Source organism: Aotus nancymaae, unplaced genomic scaffold (genome assembly GCF_030222135.1).
Source record: "Aotus nancymaae isolate 86718 unplaced genomic scaffold, 86718_ANA_hifiasm-v0.15.2.pri h1tg000036l, whole genome shotgun sequence".
Classification (NCBI taxonomy): Eukaryota; Metazoa; Chordata; class Mammalia; order Primates; family Aotidae; genus Aotus; species Aotus nancymaae.
In genome coordinates this window covers 68,151,132-68,165,060 of record NW_026988450.1, presented here as the reverse complement: position 1 = coordinate 68,165,060, position 13,929 = coordinate 68,151,132, and the positions used below count along the sequence as shown (strand labels likewise).

General features: G+C 37.5%; 1 protein-coding gene across 3 annotated transcripts in view; it reads left to right on the top strand.

Annotated features, from left to right (window-relative positions):
* Positions 1 to 8,866, top strand: part of TAF2 (TATA-box binding protein associated factor 2) — a 95,805-nt gene extending 86,939 nt beyond the window's left edge. For all 3 annotated transcript variants that reach the window (XM_064384545.1, XM_064384544.1, XM_064384546.1), the window contains one exon: positions 7,130 to 8,866. In XM_064384545.1, the coding sequence (XP_064240615.1) occupies positions 7,130 to 7,392 (263 nt within the window). In that variant the 3' untranslated portion in view covers positions 7,393 to 8,866. The remainder of the gene's footprint in view (positions 1 to 7,129) is intronic.
* Positions 8,867 to 13,929: the final 5,063 nt, after the last annotated feature.

The window sequence follows — 13,929 nt, the reverse complement described above, 5'->3', positions numbered from 1 at the left end:
CTTTTTTTTTTTAGTAGAGACAGGATTTCACCATGTTGACCAGGCTCATTTCATCCTGGCCTCAAGTGATCACCAGCCTCAACCTCCCAAAGTGCTAGGATCACAGGCGTGAGCCACCCAACCTGGCCACATTGTTGTATTTGTTAAGTAACTTTCCCAAACTGGTCCAACAAAAGCCTTACAACTCCTACCATACATCAAGAATAGAAATATTAAAGCTAGCCATTGTGTGTATCAATGTTTCTGTGAGAAGTGGCACTCAGAGCTCCAGCTTTTGGGATGTGGGAAGCACAACTTTAGCCTAACCCAAATCAACTCAAATAGGCAGTGAAAAAGGAATTTCTTCTCTTCCTGTCTCCTAGCAGGAGCTGAAGATCTCTTATTGTGACAGCTTGGGATGAGAGTTGTGAGTTTAGGAGGGACACGGCACTGGTGAGGGAAGCTGCGACCTCTCTTCAGTCTCTAGGATTCTAGATTAAAGGTCCCAAATGAGGTTTTTTGGTCCATATTCAGTTCATCAAGCTGAAGAATCTTCCTATAAGTCTCACAAAAGTTTTTGAACTAGATAACTAAAATGAAGAGATTACACATAAAAATCTAGATTTCCTTTTACTCTGATGGAGACATTCAGGAAACAAAAAAAAATTCTAGATTTCTAAGCTTTTCTTGAAAAGAGTTGAGAGGCCCTTTTGGTAAGGTGTGTGATCACTTATGCTGCACCCAGTAGTCTCTTTACCTATGCTGTTCCTCAGGCCAAGGCTTTTGAGTTTCCGGCCTCTGCTTTATATTTTATTTTATTTTTTATTTTATATTTTATTCTATTCTGTTTTATTTTATTCTATTCTATTTTATTCTATTGTATTCTATTCTACTATTCTATTCTATTTTATTAGCTGAAATGGAGTTCTAGATGGCTCCCTGAGAGCCAGGGAGCCAGATGATCACTGAGAACTGGAATGTGTTACAGACCTTGTCTAGGAGGGATAGAAAAAGAATGTGGGTTTAAAGAAGAGACAGAAACTGGAAACTGTTAAGTAGAAGACAGGTTATGGTTTACTTTATAACCTTGCTTCCCTAGTTTTCCCTTTGCTTGCATATGATAGTAGAATATTTTAGGGTGGGATCATAGGTGGGTGGTAGATTAAGCCATTGGGAAGAGAAGGGAGAAATGGCAAGAGTATTTTCCTTCATTACTTTACTATTTATTTTCCTTTTCCTGAGGTAAGGAAGGGAATATAGAGAAATGGCTGTTACGGTTCCCATGGTGATATGGACGAACATACCATATTCTTTCCCTTCTCACCATAGCAGCTCCCTGCAGAGGCCTGAGGTGACTGGACTGTCTCCCAGGTTGCTGTAGGGATTGCAGTGCTGGAGAGGAGAGGCCAGGGAAGGGGAACAAGGAGAAGGGAATTCCCTAGTGGTTTTTGTGGGAAAGAAGCGGAGAGTTTCTGCAGCTGCCTAGCTGTGGCCGCAGTATTATGTAATGCCTTCTTGCATAAGTCAGAAAAACACAATTCTGGTAATTTTTTTAATTTAAAAAAATTTTTCTTTTAAAGCTTGAGAGCTTGCCCTAGAGGTTTTTATTTTGAAACCAGTATGAAAAGCAGACTTTGATTTTTTATCCTTAAATTATAATGATATAACTCTACACTTTTTTTTTATGATGATCTAAACAATCTGAAGAACAGAACTTATACCTTTCCTAATAGAAACTGCAGTTTTTGGCCAGGCGTGGTGGCTCACACCTGTAATCCTAGCACTTTGGGAGGCAAGGTGGGTGGATCACCTGAAGTTGGGAGTTCAAGACCAGCCTGACCAACATGGTGAAACCTTGTCTCCAGTAAAAATGTAAAATTAGCTGGGCATAGTGATGCATGAGGCTGAGGCAGGAGAATCACTTGAACCTGGGAGGCAGAGGTTGCAGTGAGCCGAGATCAGGCCATTGCACTCCACCCTGGGCAACAAGAGTGAAATTCTGCCTCAGGGTAGGGGAAAAAAAAAAAAGAAACTGCAGGTTTTATGTTAAATTTAAACATATACCTAAGGTGAATTAGCAGATTATTCACTGTGTCTTTCCGTACTTTGATCAGATGGGCTGAAAAGCTTCCACATTAGACTTATATTAAGTACCTCTTTCTGTTTGTTTTACATTCATTAAGTTGACTGCGGCTAACCCTTATCCATGGTGCATTTTATTTGGTCTCCAGGAAAGATTTCACATTGAATAGAACAATACAACTCGGAACATCTCTTTTGTTCTTTCCATATAACATGAAATAGAAAAATTTTAGTATTGTGAATTATATGTATCTCCTTTCTCTGATGAATTTGCTGTTTAGAAGAGTGACAGACATGTGGCTGGGTATGGTGGCTCACACCTGTAATCCCAGCACTTTGGGAGGCCAAGGTGGGCAGATCACCTGAGGTCGGGAGTTCAAGACCAGCCTGACCAACATGGAGAAACACCATCTCTACTAAAAATACAAAATTAGCCGGTCATGGTGGTACATGCCTGTAATCCCAGCTACTCAGGAGGCTGAGGCAGGAGAATTGCTTGAACCCGGGAGGCGGAGGTTGCAGTGAGCCAAGATTGCACATTGCACTCCAGCCTGGGCAACAAGAGCGAAACTCCATCTCAAAAAAAAAGTAACAGTGACATGTATTTCAGGTTACTAAAAGGACTTTTATTAGCTTAAAGATGAGTGGTGCCTGGGGATGGACAAGTTCCCAGGCATCTTGTACACCCCTGAAAGGATATGTGAAATGATGTGTGTAATTGTTTGTATCAAGGGATGATAATATATGTATTGTCTTGATAGAGTTCTATAGATGACCTCTTTATGCTGCTATGAAAGTAAACTTGTGTGTGTCCTATATCTAATTATAAGGAAATTACACTGTCTTAGATTAGATCTGGTAAATGTTATTTAGTAAAGATAGATAATAAGCAAAACATACATATGTACATATTTGGAGAGAAAAAGAACATACAAACAAATGTTCTCTCTATAGAGAGAATAAATAAAACGTATATACTTATACTATATACAATTATAATATGTAGTATAAATGAAAACTTAAGACCTGAAGGTTGTTAGTGATGATAGGGTAACAGTTCATTTGTTCTCCTGTTACTGCCAGTTAATGTATTTGTATATGTGTCTTCGCACATATGCATGAGCATATTAATGGGATTAAATTTCTAGAAAACGTTCTAAAGGAATATACGCATGTAACACTTTCTTTTTTTTTGAGACTGAGTCTCGCTCTGTCACCAGACTGGAATGCAGTGGTGCCATCTCGGCTTGCTGCAACCTCCACCTCCCTGGTTCAAGTGATTCTCCTGCCTCAGCCTCCCAAGTAGCTGGGACTACAGGTATGTGCCACCATGCCCAGCTAATTTTTGTATTTTTAGTAGAGATGAGGTTTCACCATGTTGGCCAGAATGGTTTCGATCTCTTGACCTCACGATCCACCCACCTCAGCTTCCCAAAGTGCTGTGATTACAGGTGTGACCCACCTTGCCCGGCTGGATATAACACTTTCATGGTATTGCCAGATTGCCTTAATTTCTCCTTAAGAAAAGCTTTATTATAGAGAACTGTAAAGTAGTCAGGCAAGTATAATGAGGACCCTGTATCTGTTGCTCAGCTTTAACAATAATTGGTTCATGATCAGTCTTATTTAATCTTACCCATTTCCACCCTTCTGAATTATTTTGAAGTGAATCCCAAATGTCATATAATTTATTCATAAATTATTTAGTATGTATCTCTAAAAGGTAGGACTTTAAAAAGTCATAACCACAGTAATATATCTAAAAAATTTACTAATTATTTTATATCATTAAATATCCAGTGACTGTTTAAATTTCAATTGACTCTAAATGCCATTATTTTATTTTTATTTTTAACAGTATATTCGTTTAAATCAGTGTCCACATAAGGTCCACATTGCAGTTGGCTGAACTAGCCTTTGTATCTTTTTATCTAATGTTTCCAGTCCATACCTCTTTTCTCTTCCTTCTTTACAATGTGTTTGTTAAAGAAGCCAGGTTTTGTTCTGTACTTTTCAAGTCTGTATTTTATTAATTTTACACCCATGATATAATTAATATGTTAAGTTCTCTAGATTCTGTAAACTTGTAGTTGTATCTGGAAAATCAGTCTGTATTTTATTAATTTTATACCCATGATATAATTAATATGTTAGGTTCTCTAGTTTCTGTAAATTTGCCATTGTATCTAGAATTCTAATTGGATTCAGTTTTATAGAGGGTGTGTGTTCTTCGGTCTGGAAACATACAATGTCTGGTTGACTCTTTTATGAGGTTAACCACTATAGATGTTCAACCTAGATTCATTAATTTAGTTGCAAGATAGTGGTAATTCAGTTTATACTTTCATTTTTATTTATAAGCTGGATTATTTCTATAAAGCTAAATTACTCCTCATTTACTGTTACCCAGTGGTGTAAGTCATATAGGAAAACAAAGATGAATGTTTAATTTTTTCTATTTATTTAATAATTTTCAAGATAATGAATTGTTGACTAGCAATTTCCAGTGGTGATCAATCATTTTCAGTCTATCACAATTATTGTTCTTATCAGTATTCAAATCAGTCCATGGTTGGACATGAGAGACTCCTGAGTTCATTTGACAAGACTTTAACTTCCTTGCAGTTACACCCTGTGTTTCAAGCTCATCTTGTAAATATTCTGCCATAGAACTGGTTTGTCCTAGGAACCCTGGTTTCTAACTCCTTTGTTTTTGGTGCTAACTAATCCATTGTCTTCTTAGTAGACTTCATGTATCTTAAGACAAATGGAAGATTTATTACCAATATTTATTTAATGCAAAGTATAAGGCCATTGTCGAGACAAAAAATTGGATTCATTTTGTGGTTGTAAGTATTATTTGGGAAGATTACACCTACAAACCCCGTTAGGCAGTTGCATGTGCTGAGAAGTACAGGTTCCAACATAATGATTGGCTTTCTCCAATCCGAGTAGTTTGGTAGGTGTTTAGCATTTGATGATAAAACTTCTTTCTTCTCTAAAATGCAGAAGAGAACCTCAAGCTCCCAAGAGTGCAGACAGCGAACGAGAAAGCTGCTATCTGTTGATATTGAATGATTAAATAATGAGATGGAAGCTAAAGGAATTTGTTCATGAGGCTTGAAAGCTTCTTATTACTACTTATCACCTGCCTGTGTATTCTGTTAGGCATCGGCCTGTTTTCCCATATTTATAGAATCAGGAGCATATTCATGCACTTTATGTATTAAAATCGGAATTAAAATAATAGTGGCACATATGGCTGAAACTAAATCAGATAATCTCTCAATATTTTTGTTCTTTTAAAGAATAAATTATTACAGAAGATACAATTCCCCAAACTTGTTTCCATTTATAAAAAATATATTTAGCTTTTACTTTAGTATTAGTGTTGCCTCTATTAAAAAGATGAATATAAGAAATAGAATTTTGGGATACTAAAATGTGAATAATCTGTGAGCACAGAAACTTTGATTTGTTCATGTGTTCTAAAATATTGGAGCAGTGCCTGACACAAAGGAAGTATAGGAGTCAAATATCACTTGAATGGATGAGCTGTAATAGTTTTTGTGCTTTATTCTCTCCTCAAAATCAGTGACCTTCAACTTATAGTTGAAGTGGACTAAGTTCACCTGACATCTTATTTAAAAAGAAACACGACTGTATAATTCTGTTATATTAATTAATTCATTTGCTAACAAGCTTTGTTAGATGGGGCAGAGGGTGATAGATACTGTGCTATATGTTGGGACACAAAGATGAAAAAGACAAACTTCCTGTCCTCAGGAGGCTATCAGTTTAATGGAAGAGACTCAAAAAGAAATACAGCAGTCGATCTATGTGTAGATGGGCACTGTAGTATAGTGGTTAAGAGTAAGACTCTGGAGTCAGACTCTTTAGATTTGTAGCTTAGACCTGCGAGTACCACCTTGGGCAAATTACTTAAATCTCTCTTTGACTTAATTCCCTTATCTGAATTACGCTGTGGAAACATGAAGGAACCAGTTCCTTTGGGAAATTTGAAGAAAACCTTCCAAAGAAACATTTGAGTTAGGTTTTAAATTATTAAAGAGACTAAAATACTTGTTGTTTCCCTATCTCTTCCTTTAGGTTTCAGCTTAACCATTACTTTCCTGGAGCACTTTGCCTCTCTAACCCCTCTCCTCCCCCAACTAATTTAAGTCCCCTGTTGTGTTCCTGTTTATGCCTTTTTATTACTCAGGTGCACTTACTTAATTTCTTCTTTGCTAGTCTGTAAGCTCCTAGGAGGGAGGAGGGCTGACCTCTTGTCTAGTTTATCAGTATTTTCCCCGGTTCCAATATAGTTTCTGACGTTTGTAAAATTAATGCATCAGTTAGACAAGAAATAAGGAAAGAAAGGCATCCCAAGCATACTACTTTACAGTTCTCTATAATAAAGCTTTTTTTAAAGGAGAAATTAAAGCAATGTGGAAATACCATGTTACATCTGGCTGGGCACAGTGGGTCACACCTGTAATCCCAGCACTTTGGGAGGCTGAGGTGGACGGATCATGAGATCAAGAGATCGAGACCATTCTGGCCAACACGGTGAAAGCCCATCTCTACTAAAAATACAAAAATCAGCTGGGCGTGGTGGCACGCACCTGTAGTCCCAGCTACTTGGGAGGCTGAGGCAGGAGAATTGCTTGAACCAGAGAGGTGGAGGTTGCAGCAAGCCGAGATGACACCACTGCACTCCAGTCTGGTGACAGAGTGAGACTCCATCTCAAAAAAAAAAAAAAAGAAAGAAAGCGTTACAGGTGTATATTCCCTTAGAAAGTTTTCTAGAAATTTAATCCCATTAATATGCTCATGCATATGTGCGAAGACACATATTCAAATACATTAATTGGCAGTAACAGGAGAACAAATTGTTCTGTGTTACCAAGCATAGGGAGTAGCATTTAGAAATACACAGTGTTTTGAAAGGTTTAGCCTAGAGTAGTATATAGAAAGGAAGAATGGAAGGCTGGAATGGTAACTTCAGGATGAGTTTGGCTTTCCTTATTATCAACAGGAATTCATTTGGGTATTTTTAATCTTGAAGGTAAGGAACAGTCACCTTTGGAGATGAGTATGCATCCGGTGGCCAGCGCTCCACTCTCAGTCTTTACCAAGGAATCTACATCCTCCAAACACAGCGACCACCATCACCATCATCACCACGAGCACAAGAAAAAGAAGAAGAAGCACAAACACAAGCACAAACACAAGCATAAGCATGACAGTAAAGAAAAGGACAAGGAGCCTTTCACTTTCTCCAGCCCTGCCAGTGGCAGGTCTATTCGTTCTCCTTCTCTTTCAGACTGAGAAGGGGACAAGGAGACCTTTCCTTCCATGTCCGGAAGAATGTATGTCACTAAAGCTTTGTCCTCTGTGAAGAATGATAAAAGAGAGGGGAAAGGATTCGCCTCTCCTACAGAAATTCTGAATCCATATAAGTTCTAAACATTTGATTTACATTATTTATACAGTTGGGATCTAATTAGGAAAATGTGTTTTATAGTTCTGGATAAACTGTTTCATCCGCTGTTTCCTCCTCAACACACACACACAGTGCAAACTCCTTTTCATAAAAGCCCTAATATCCACTGGCAGTCCCATTCACATTAGGGTCTCCATGTGTACTGCCAAAGTCAATTATGTTCGAAAGCCTTTTGTGAATGTTATGGGGCAAAGTTATGTTTCACGCAGAAGCGACTGCCAAATCTGTGTTGCAACCACTATCTCCAGTGAAATATTGTATAACACCATTTGGAACTACTGAAAAGACAGGCTCTTCTACAAGATTCTTCCTTACTGCACCATTTTTTTGTATTAACCATAGAAACTAAGCATCAGATTTTATGAACAAAGAATGTGTTATATTTTCTTTTGCTCTAAAATACTAAGATTTTGGGAAGCAATTCTTTTTTAAAAAATATTTGAATAACTATCTTTTGATAACACATTCAGTGTTTATGATATTGGAATTTAGCAGAATTATGAAATCCAAAAATTGTTTTCAAATCAAGATGTTTAAATTTTAAGTTGTTTTGTTTTCCACTAAGTATAAGTGAAAATGTTCATATGTAAAATATGTTTTGCTAAATGTGGACAGTTTACACACCCAACACATACTGTTTCCAAAATTATTTCTGTATAACACAAAATATGATACCTTTAAAAAGGTGAGCTTAGCCAGGCGCGGTGGCTCATGCCTGTAATCCTAGCACTCTGGGAGGCCGAGGCGGACAGATCATGAAGTCAAGAGTTCGAGACCAGCCTGGCCAACATGGTGAAACCCCATCTCTACTAAGAATACAAAAATTAGCCAGACCTGGTGGTGCATGCCTGTAATCCCAGCTACTCGGGAGGCTGAGGCAAGAGAATTGCTTGAACCCGGTAGGCGGAGGTTGTTGTGAGGTGAGATTGCACCACTGTGCTCCAGCCTGGGAACAGAGCAAGACTCCAAGACTCCATCTCAAAAGAAAAAAAAGGTGAGCTTATATATTGTTTATTAACCTAGACATAGACAATTTGGCTCTTGTGAGTATTCCAGAAGCATTTAAAAACACATATGAAATGTTTCGATTTCATTGTTTGTATGGTTGTATATTTTTATTTTTATTTCTGAATTTTCCTTGTTCTTTAATATTTGTTTAAGAATTTTTTATACCTTCAATTTTTATCATTTTCCTTATCATTAGAAAGTTTGACAAAATACTTGAAAGTTTGAAAGTTGGACCTCCAAATATACTTTTAGTTGTGTTTAACTTGTTTAATAAATAACTTTTTAAGTTGATCTTTCTGTCTTTGTATCTTTTTGTATCTTGTGTTACCTTCTTATGTGTGTGTGTATATAATAAACCTGTCCACATAGTTTGCAGAGAGCTTTGTGAATAGGTGGGATTTTAGCTGGCCTCACTAGGGGGAATAATTTCAGTAGGCTGAGATGGGGTAAAGTTCTCTCAGCAGAAGAAACTATCTTCAAAGGTATGTAGGAAGGCAAGGGTGTGTTCAGGAATTAGAAGGCTGTGTAGTTGGCCTGGAGTATAAGTGCAATGGGATATGATCAGATGTTGAAGGGCCTAAAAGACAATTATTTAAAAGTTTCAATTAGTTGAATGTTGTCCAACTGAAATTATTTTGGAAAATGGGATGTTTTATATTAGAGCATATAATGATACCATATATAGAATTCTCAACTTTGAAAATTCTAAGCACACGTTTCAAAATAATTACTTGTGTTATAGGAAGACAGTGATAAGTTATTGACCTATCATAATTCAAGCACCTCTTGTATGGCAGGCATGGTACCAGAAACTTTATGTTATGTATATTATTTCTTAATCAGGTGTTTATATTAGATGTGGAACTTTTTTTTATGGTGAACCCTTGATTATTTAAGCTTTTGGTTAGGAGCAGACAATGCAAAAGGTATTTTATTCATATTTTTGAAACAGATTATTAAACACAGTGCAGTTTCAATCTAGGTCTCCCAGTCTCCTTTCCCAGAGGCAGTCATTGTTGACAGTGTTATATATATCTTTCCTGCTCTGACACATGGGTTTTACACGTTCCAACCAACCAGCCATCACTTCCTCCTCCCTCCCTCCCTCTCTTTTCCCTTCTTCCCTGCATCCCATTTTTCCTTCCTTCATTTCCTCCACACATGCATACAATATTTTTGAATGACCACAGTTTTTCCATTTTCTAGGAAAATGATAAAATATTCAATAAAACAGTCCCTTTCCTCAAGGATCACACCACTCATAACCCTCTCACTCACTCTTTTTTCATTGTATGTATAACTCTCATAGTACTCACCATAGTGTATCTTTCAGTGCTTTTACTGATATTTGTTTGGAACATTGGTTAGATTAACACTGATGTACATTGACTTAAGTGACGTTTTTATCTTGATTGGTGTGGTAACTACAAGTTTGCATGCTAGCATATAAGCTGATAAGCAGGTTTTTATACAGCAGAAAATTTGATAAAATATTGTATTTTCCTTCTCTCAAACATTGAAGAGCAGCCTCTAGAAGCCTTTTATGATTTTTGAACAAGGATATTTAGTTACCTATAGCAGATATTCTATGTAACATGCACATTAGATATTAAAAATACAGTAGAAAAAAAAAGGAAAAGGCTTAGCAAATTGGTAGGTGAAAAAGGTTGGAAAATGTTATTATTTCTCAAGATAAACTTTTACCCCAAAACATGTTACTTGAGTGTGTGAGTGCCCTTTTCCATTCAATTGTGAGTCACTGAGGGCAGGGGTCATGTCTTTATCCTGTTTATGATACCTAGTCTCTCTTCACCATCTGGTGCCGCTGCCAGTCACTGTTTGCATTTTTGAATTGAATATGAAAGCAGAAGGTGACTTTATCAGCCAGAGGAATAAACAATGTTGTAGAGAGATCATGGCTCTGGAAAACAGGAAACCTGCATTCTCTGCCCAGCTCTGTGAGCGCTCAGTGCTGTGTCCTGAATAAATTACTCAGCCTCACTACAGCCAGTTTCCTTGAAAAATATGAAACAAGATTTATCTTAAGGTTTCTTGGTAGCTGCCAAACTCTTGTGATCATTCCTTTGACACTGCGTAGTAAGTACATAGAGAAGACTACATGTTGCATAAGGAAATCTAGGTTATAAAGTCTTATTTTAGGACTTAAATATAGACAGCCTTGATTACTTTGATTTGAGTTTTGTTAAAAGACATTATTTTAGCTGCAGACCACCTTCCTTTACTCTGAGCATAGGCACAAGGTACTATGTAGTTAGATATATGACCATGAACATTTCCAATTAACTGTAAACTGTTTTTTCTTACCTCTTTGGACAGGTCCATTTTCCCCCCAGGATCAACTCACAGTGATGTTCATCTGCTGCTAAGTGGCTTTTAGAACTTTTACAGACTCCACAGTCATCAAGGTTCACACCTTAAAAGCCTGCTGAGTGGCAGATCCTGCGGAGAATATAACCCCCTGCCTGCAAGGAGGCTAGGTTCTAGTAGTAGTGTTAAGATGTATACAAAAGTGGCAACCATGGGAACTTGAATCTGTAGTCTAATCTTAAACTAATCTTAAAGGAAGGAGAGACTTCACATCAAACCATGAGGGATGAAGAGGGAAGCCTTGCCAAGTTCTCCGCTCCAATTATAAATACGCTCTAGAATTTCTAGTGAAGATTTTTCATTGCATGCCTCTTGAAACTCTTGGGTCCTGCCTGTAGTCCTATGCCAGAGAACCTTCTTGTCCTTGAAATCCAGTGCCCAGAAAGTGAATTCAGGACTCAGAGAACAATACCAAGACTAACCCTGTAAATCCCAGATGCTAATTTGTCCACACCAAGTGAGAAAAATTAGGAGAAGTGAGTGAGATTTTGATAACACTCATTCCACTTAAATAGTGCTGTTTACTTTTTTTAAAAATTGTATTTCAGTTCTGGGGTACATGTGCAGAACAGGCAGGTTTGTTACATAGGTATACACGTGCCATGGTGGTTTGCTCTAACCATCAACCTGTTATCTACATTAGGTATTTTTACTAATGTTATCCCTCCCCTAGCTTCCCACCTGCCGACAGGCCTCAGTGTCTGATATTCCCCTCCCTGTGTCCATGTGTTCTCATTGTTCAACTCCCACTTATGAGTGAAAACACGCAGTGATTGGTTTTCTGTTCCTGGGTTAGTTTGCCAAGAATTATGGTTTCCAGCTTCATCCATTTCCCTGCAAAGGGCATGAACTCATTCTTTTTTATGGCTGCATAGTATTTCTTGGTATATATGTGCTACATTTTCTTTATCCAGTCTATCATTGATGGGCATTTGAGTTGGTTCGAAGTCTTTGCTATTGTGAACAGTGCTGCAATAAACATACATGTGCATGTGTCTTTATAGTAGAATGATTTATAATCCTTTGGGTATATACCATTTGACTCATTTGCTGAGTCAAATGGTATTTTTAGCTCTAGATCCTTGAGGAATCTCCACACTGTCTTCCACAATGATTGAACTAATTTACACTCCCACCAACAGTGTAAACGCATTCTTATTTCTGCACATCCTCTCCAGCATCTGTTGTTTCCGGACTTTTTAATGATTGCCATTCTAACTGGCGTGAGATGGTATCTCATTGTGGTTTTTATTTGCATTTCTCTAATGACCAGTAATGATGAGCTTTTTTTCATATGTTTGCTACATAAATGTCTTCTTTTGAGAAGTGTCTGTTCATATCCTTCACCCACTTTGATGGAATTGTTTTTTTCTCGTAAATTTAAGTTCTTTGTAGATTCTGGATATTAGCCTTTGGCTGATGGATAGACTGCAAAAATCTTCTCCAATTCTGTAGGTTGCCTGTTCACTTTGATGATAGTTTCTTTTGCTGTGCAGAAGCTCTTTAGTTTAATTAGATCCTATTTGTCTATTTTGGCTTTTGTGGCCATTGCTTTTGGTGTTTTAGTCATGACATCTTTGTCCATGCCTATGTCCTGAATGGTATTGCCTAGGTTTTCTTCTAGGGTTTTTATTGTTGTGGGCCTTACACTGACGTCTTTAATCCATCTTGAGTTAATTTTTGTATAAGGTGGAGGAGGAGGTCCATTTTCGGTTTTCTGCATATGGCTAGCCAGTTTTCCCAACACCATTTATTAAATAGGGAATCCTTTCCCCATTGCTTGTTTTTGTCAGGTTTGTCAAAGATCAGATGGTTGTAGATGTGTTATTTCTGAGGCCTCTGTTCTGTTCTATTGGTTTATATATCTGTTTTGGTACCAGTACCAAGCTGTTTTGGTTACTGTAGCCTTGTAGTGTAGTTTGAAGTCAGGTAGCGTGATACCTCCAGCTTTGTTCTTTTGCTTAGGATTGTCTTGGCTATGTGGGCTCTTTTTTTGGTCCCATATGAAATTTAGAGTGGTATTTTTCTAATTCTGTGAAGAAAGTCATTGGCAGCTTGATGGGGATAGCATTGAACCTATAAATTACTTTGGGCAATATGGCTATTTTCATGACATTGATTCTTCCTATCCATGAGCATGGAATGTTTTTCCATTTGTTTGCATCCTCTCTTATTTCCTTGAGCAGTGGTTTGTAATTCTTCTTGAAGAGGTCCTTCGCATCCCTTGTTAGTTGTATTCCTAGGTACTTTATTCTCTTTGTAGCAATTGTGAATGGGAGTTCACTCATGGTTTGACTCTCTGTCTGTTATTGGTGTATAGGAATGCTTGTGATTTCTGCACATTGATTTTGTATCCTGAGCCTTTGCTGAAGTTGCTTATCAGCTTAAAAAGATTTTGAGCTGAGACAATGGGGTTTTTTAAATATACAATCATGTCATCTGCAAACAGAGACATTTTGACTTCCTGTTTTCCTAATTGAATACCCTTTATTTGTTACTCTTGCCTGACTGCCCTGGCCAGAACCTCCAATACTATGTTGAATAGTGGTGAGAGAGGGCATCCTTGTCTTGTGCTGGTTTTCAAAGGGAATGCTTCAAGTTTTTGCCCATTCAGTATGATATTGGCTGTGGGTTTGTCATAAATAGCTCTTATCATTTTGAGATACATTCCATCAATACCTAGTTTATTGAGAGTTTTTAGCATGAAGGGGTGTTGAATTTTGTCAAAGGCCTTTTCTGCATCTATTGAGATAATCGTGTTTTTTTTCATTGGTTCTGTTTATGTGATGGATCACATTTATTGATTTACATATGTTGAACCACCCTTGCATCGCAGGAATGAAGCCAACTTGATCGTGATGGATAAGCTTCTTGATGTGCTGCTGGATTCAGTTTGCCAGTATTTTATTGAGGATTTTTCCATCAATGTTCATCAGGGATATTGGCCTGAAATTTTATTTTCTTGT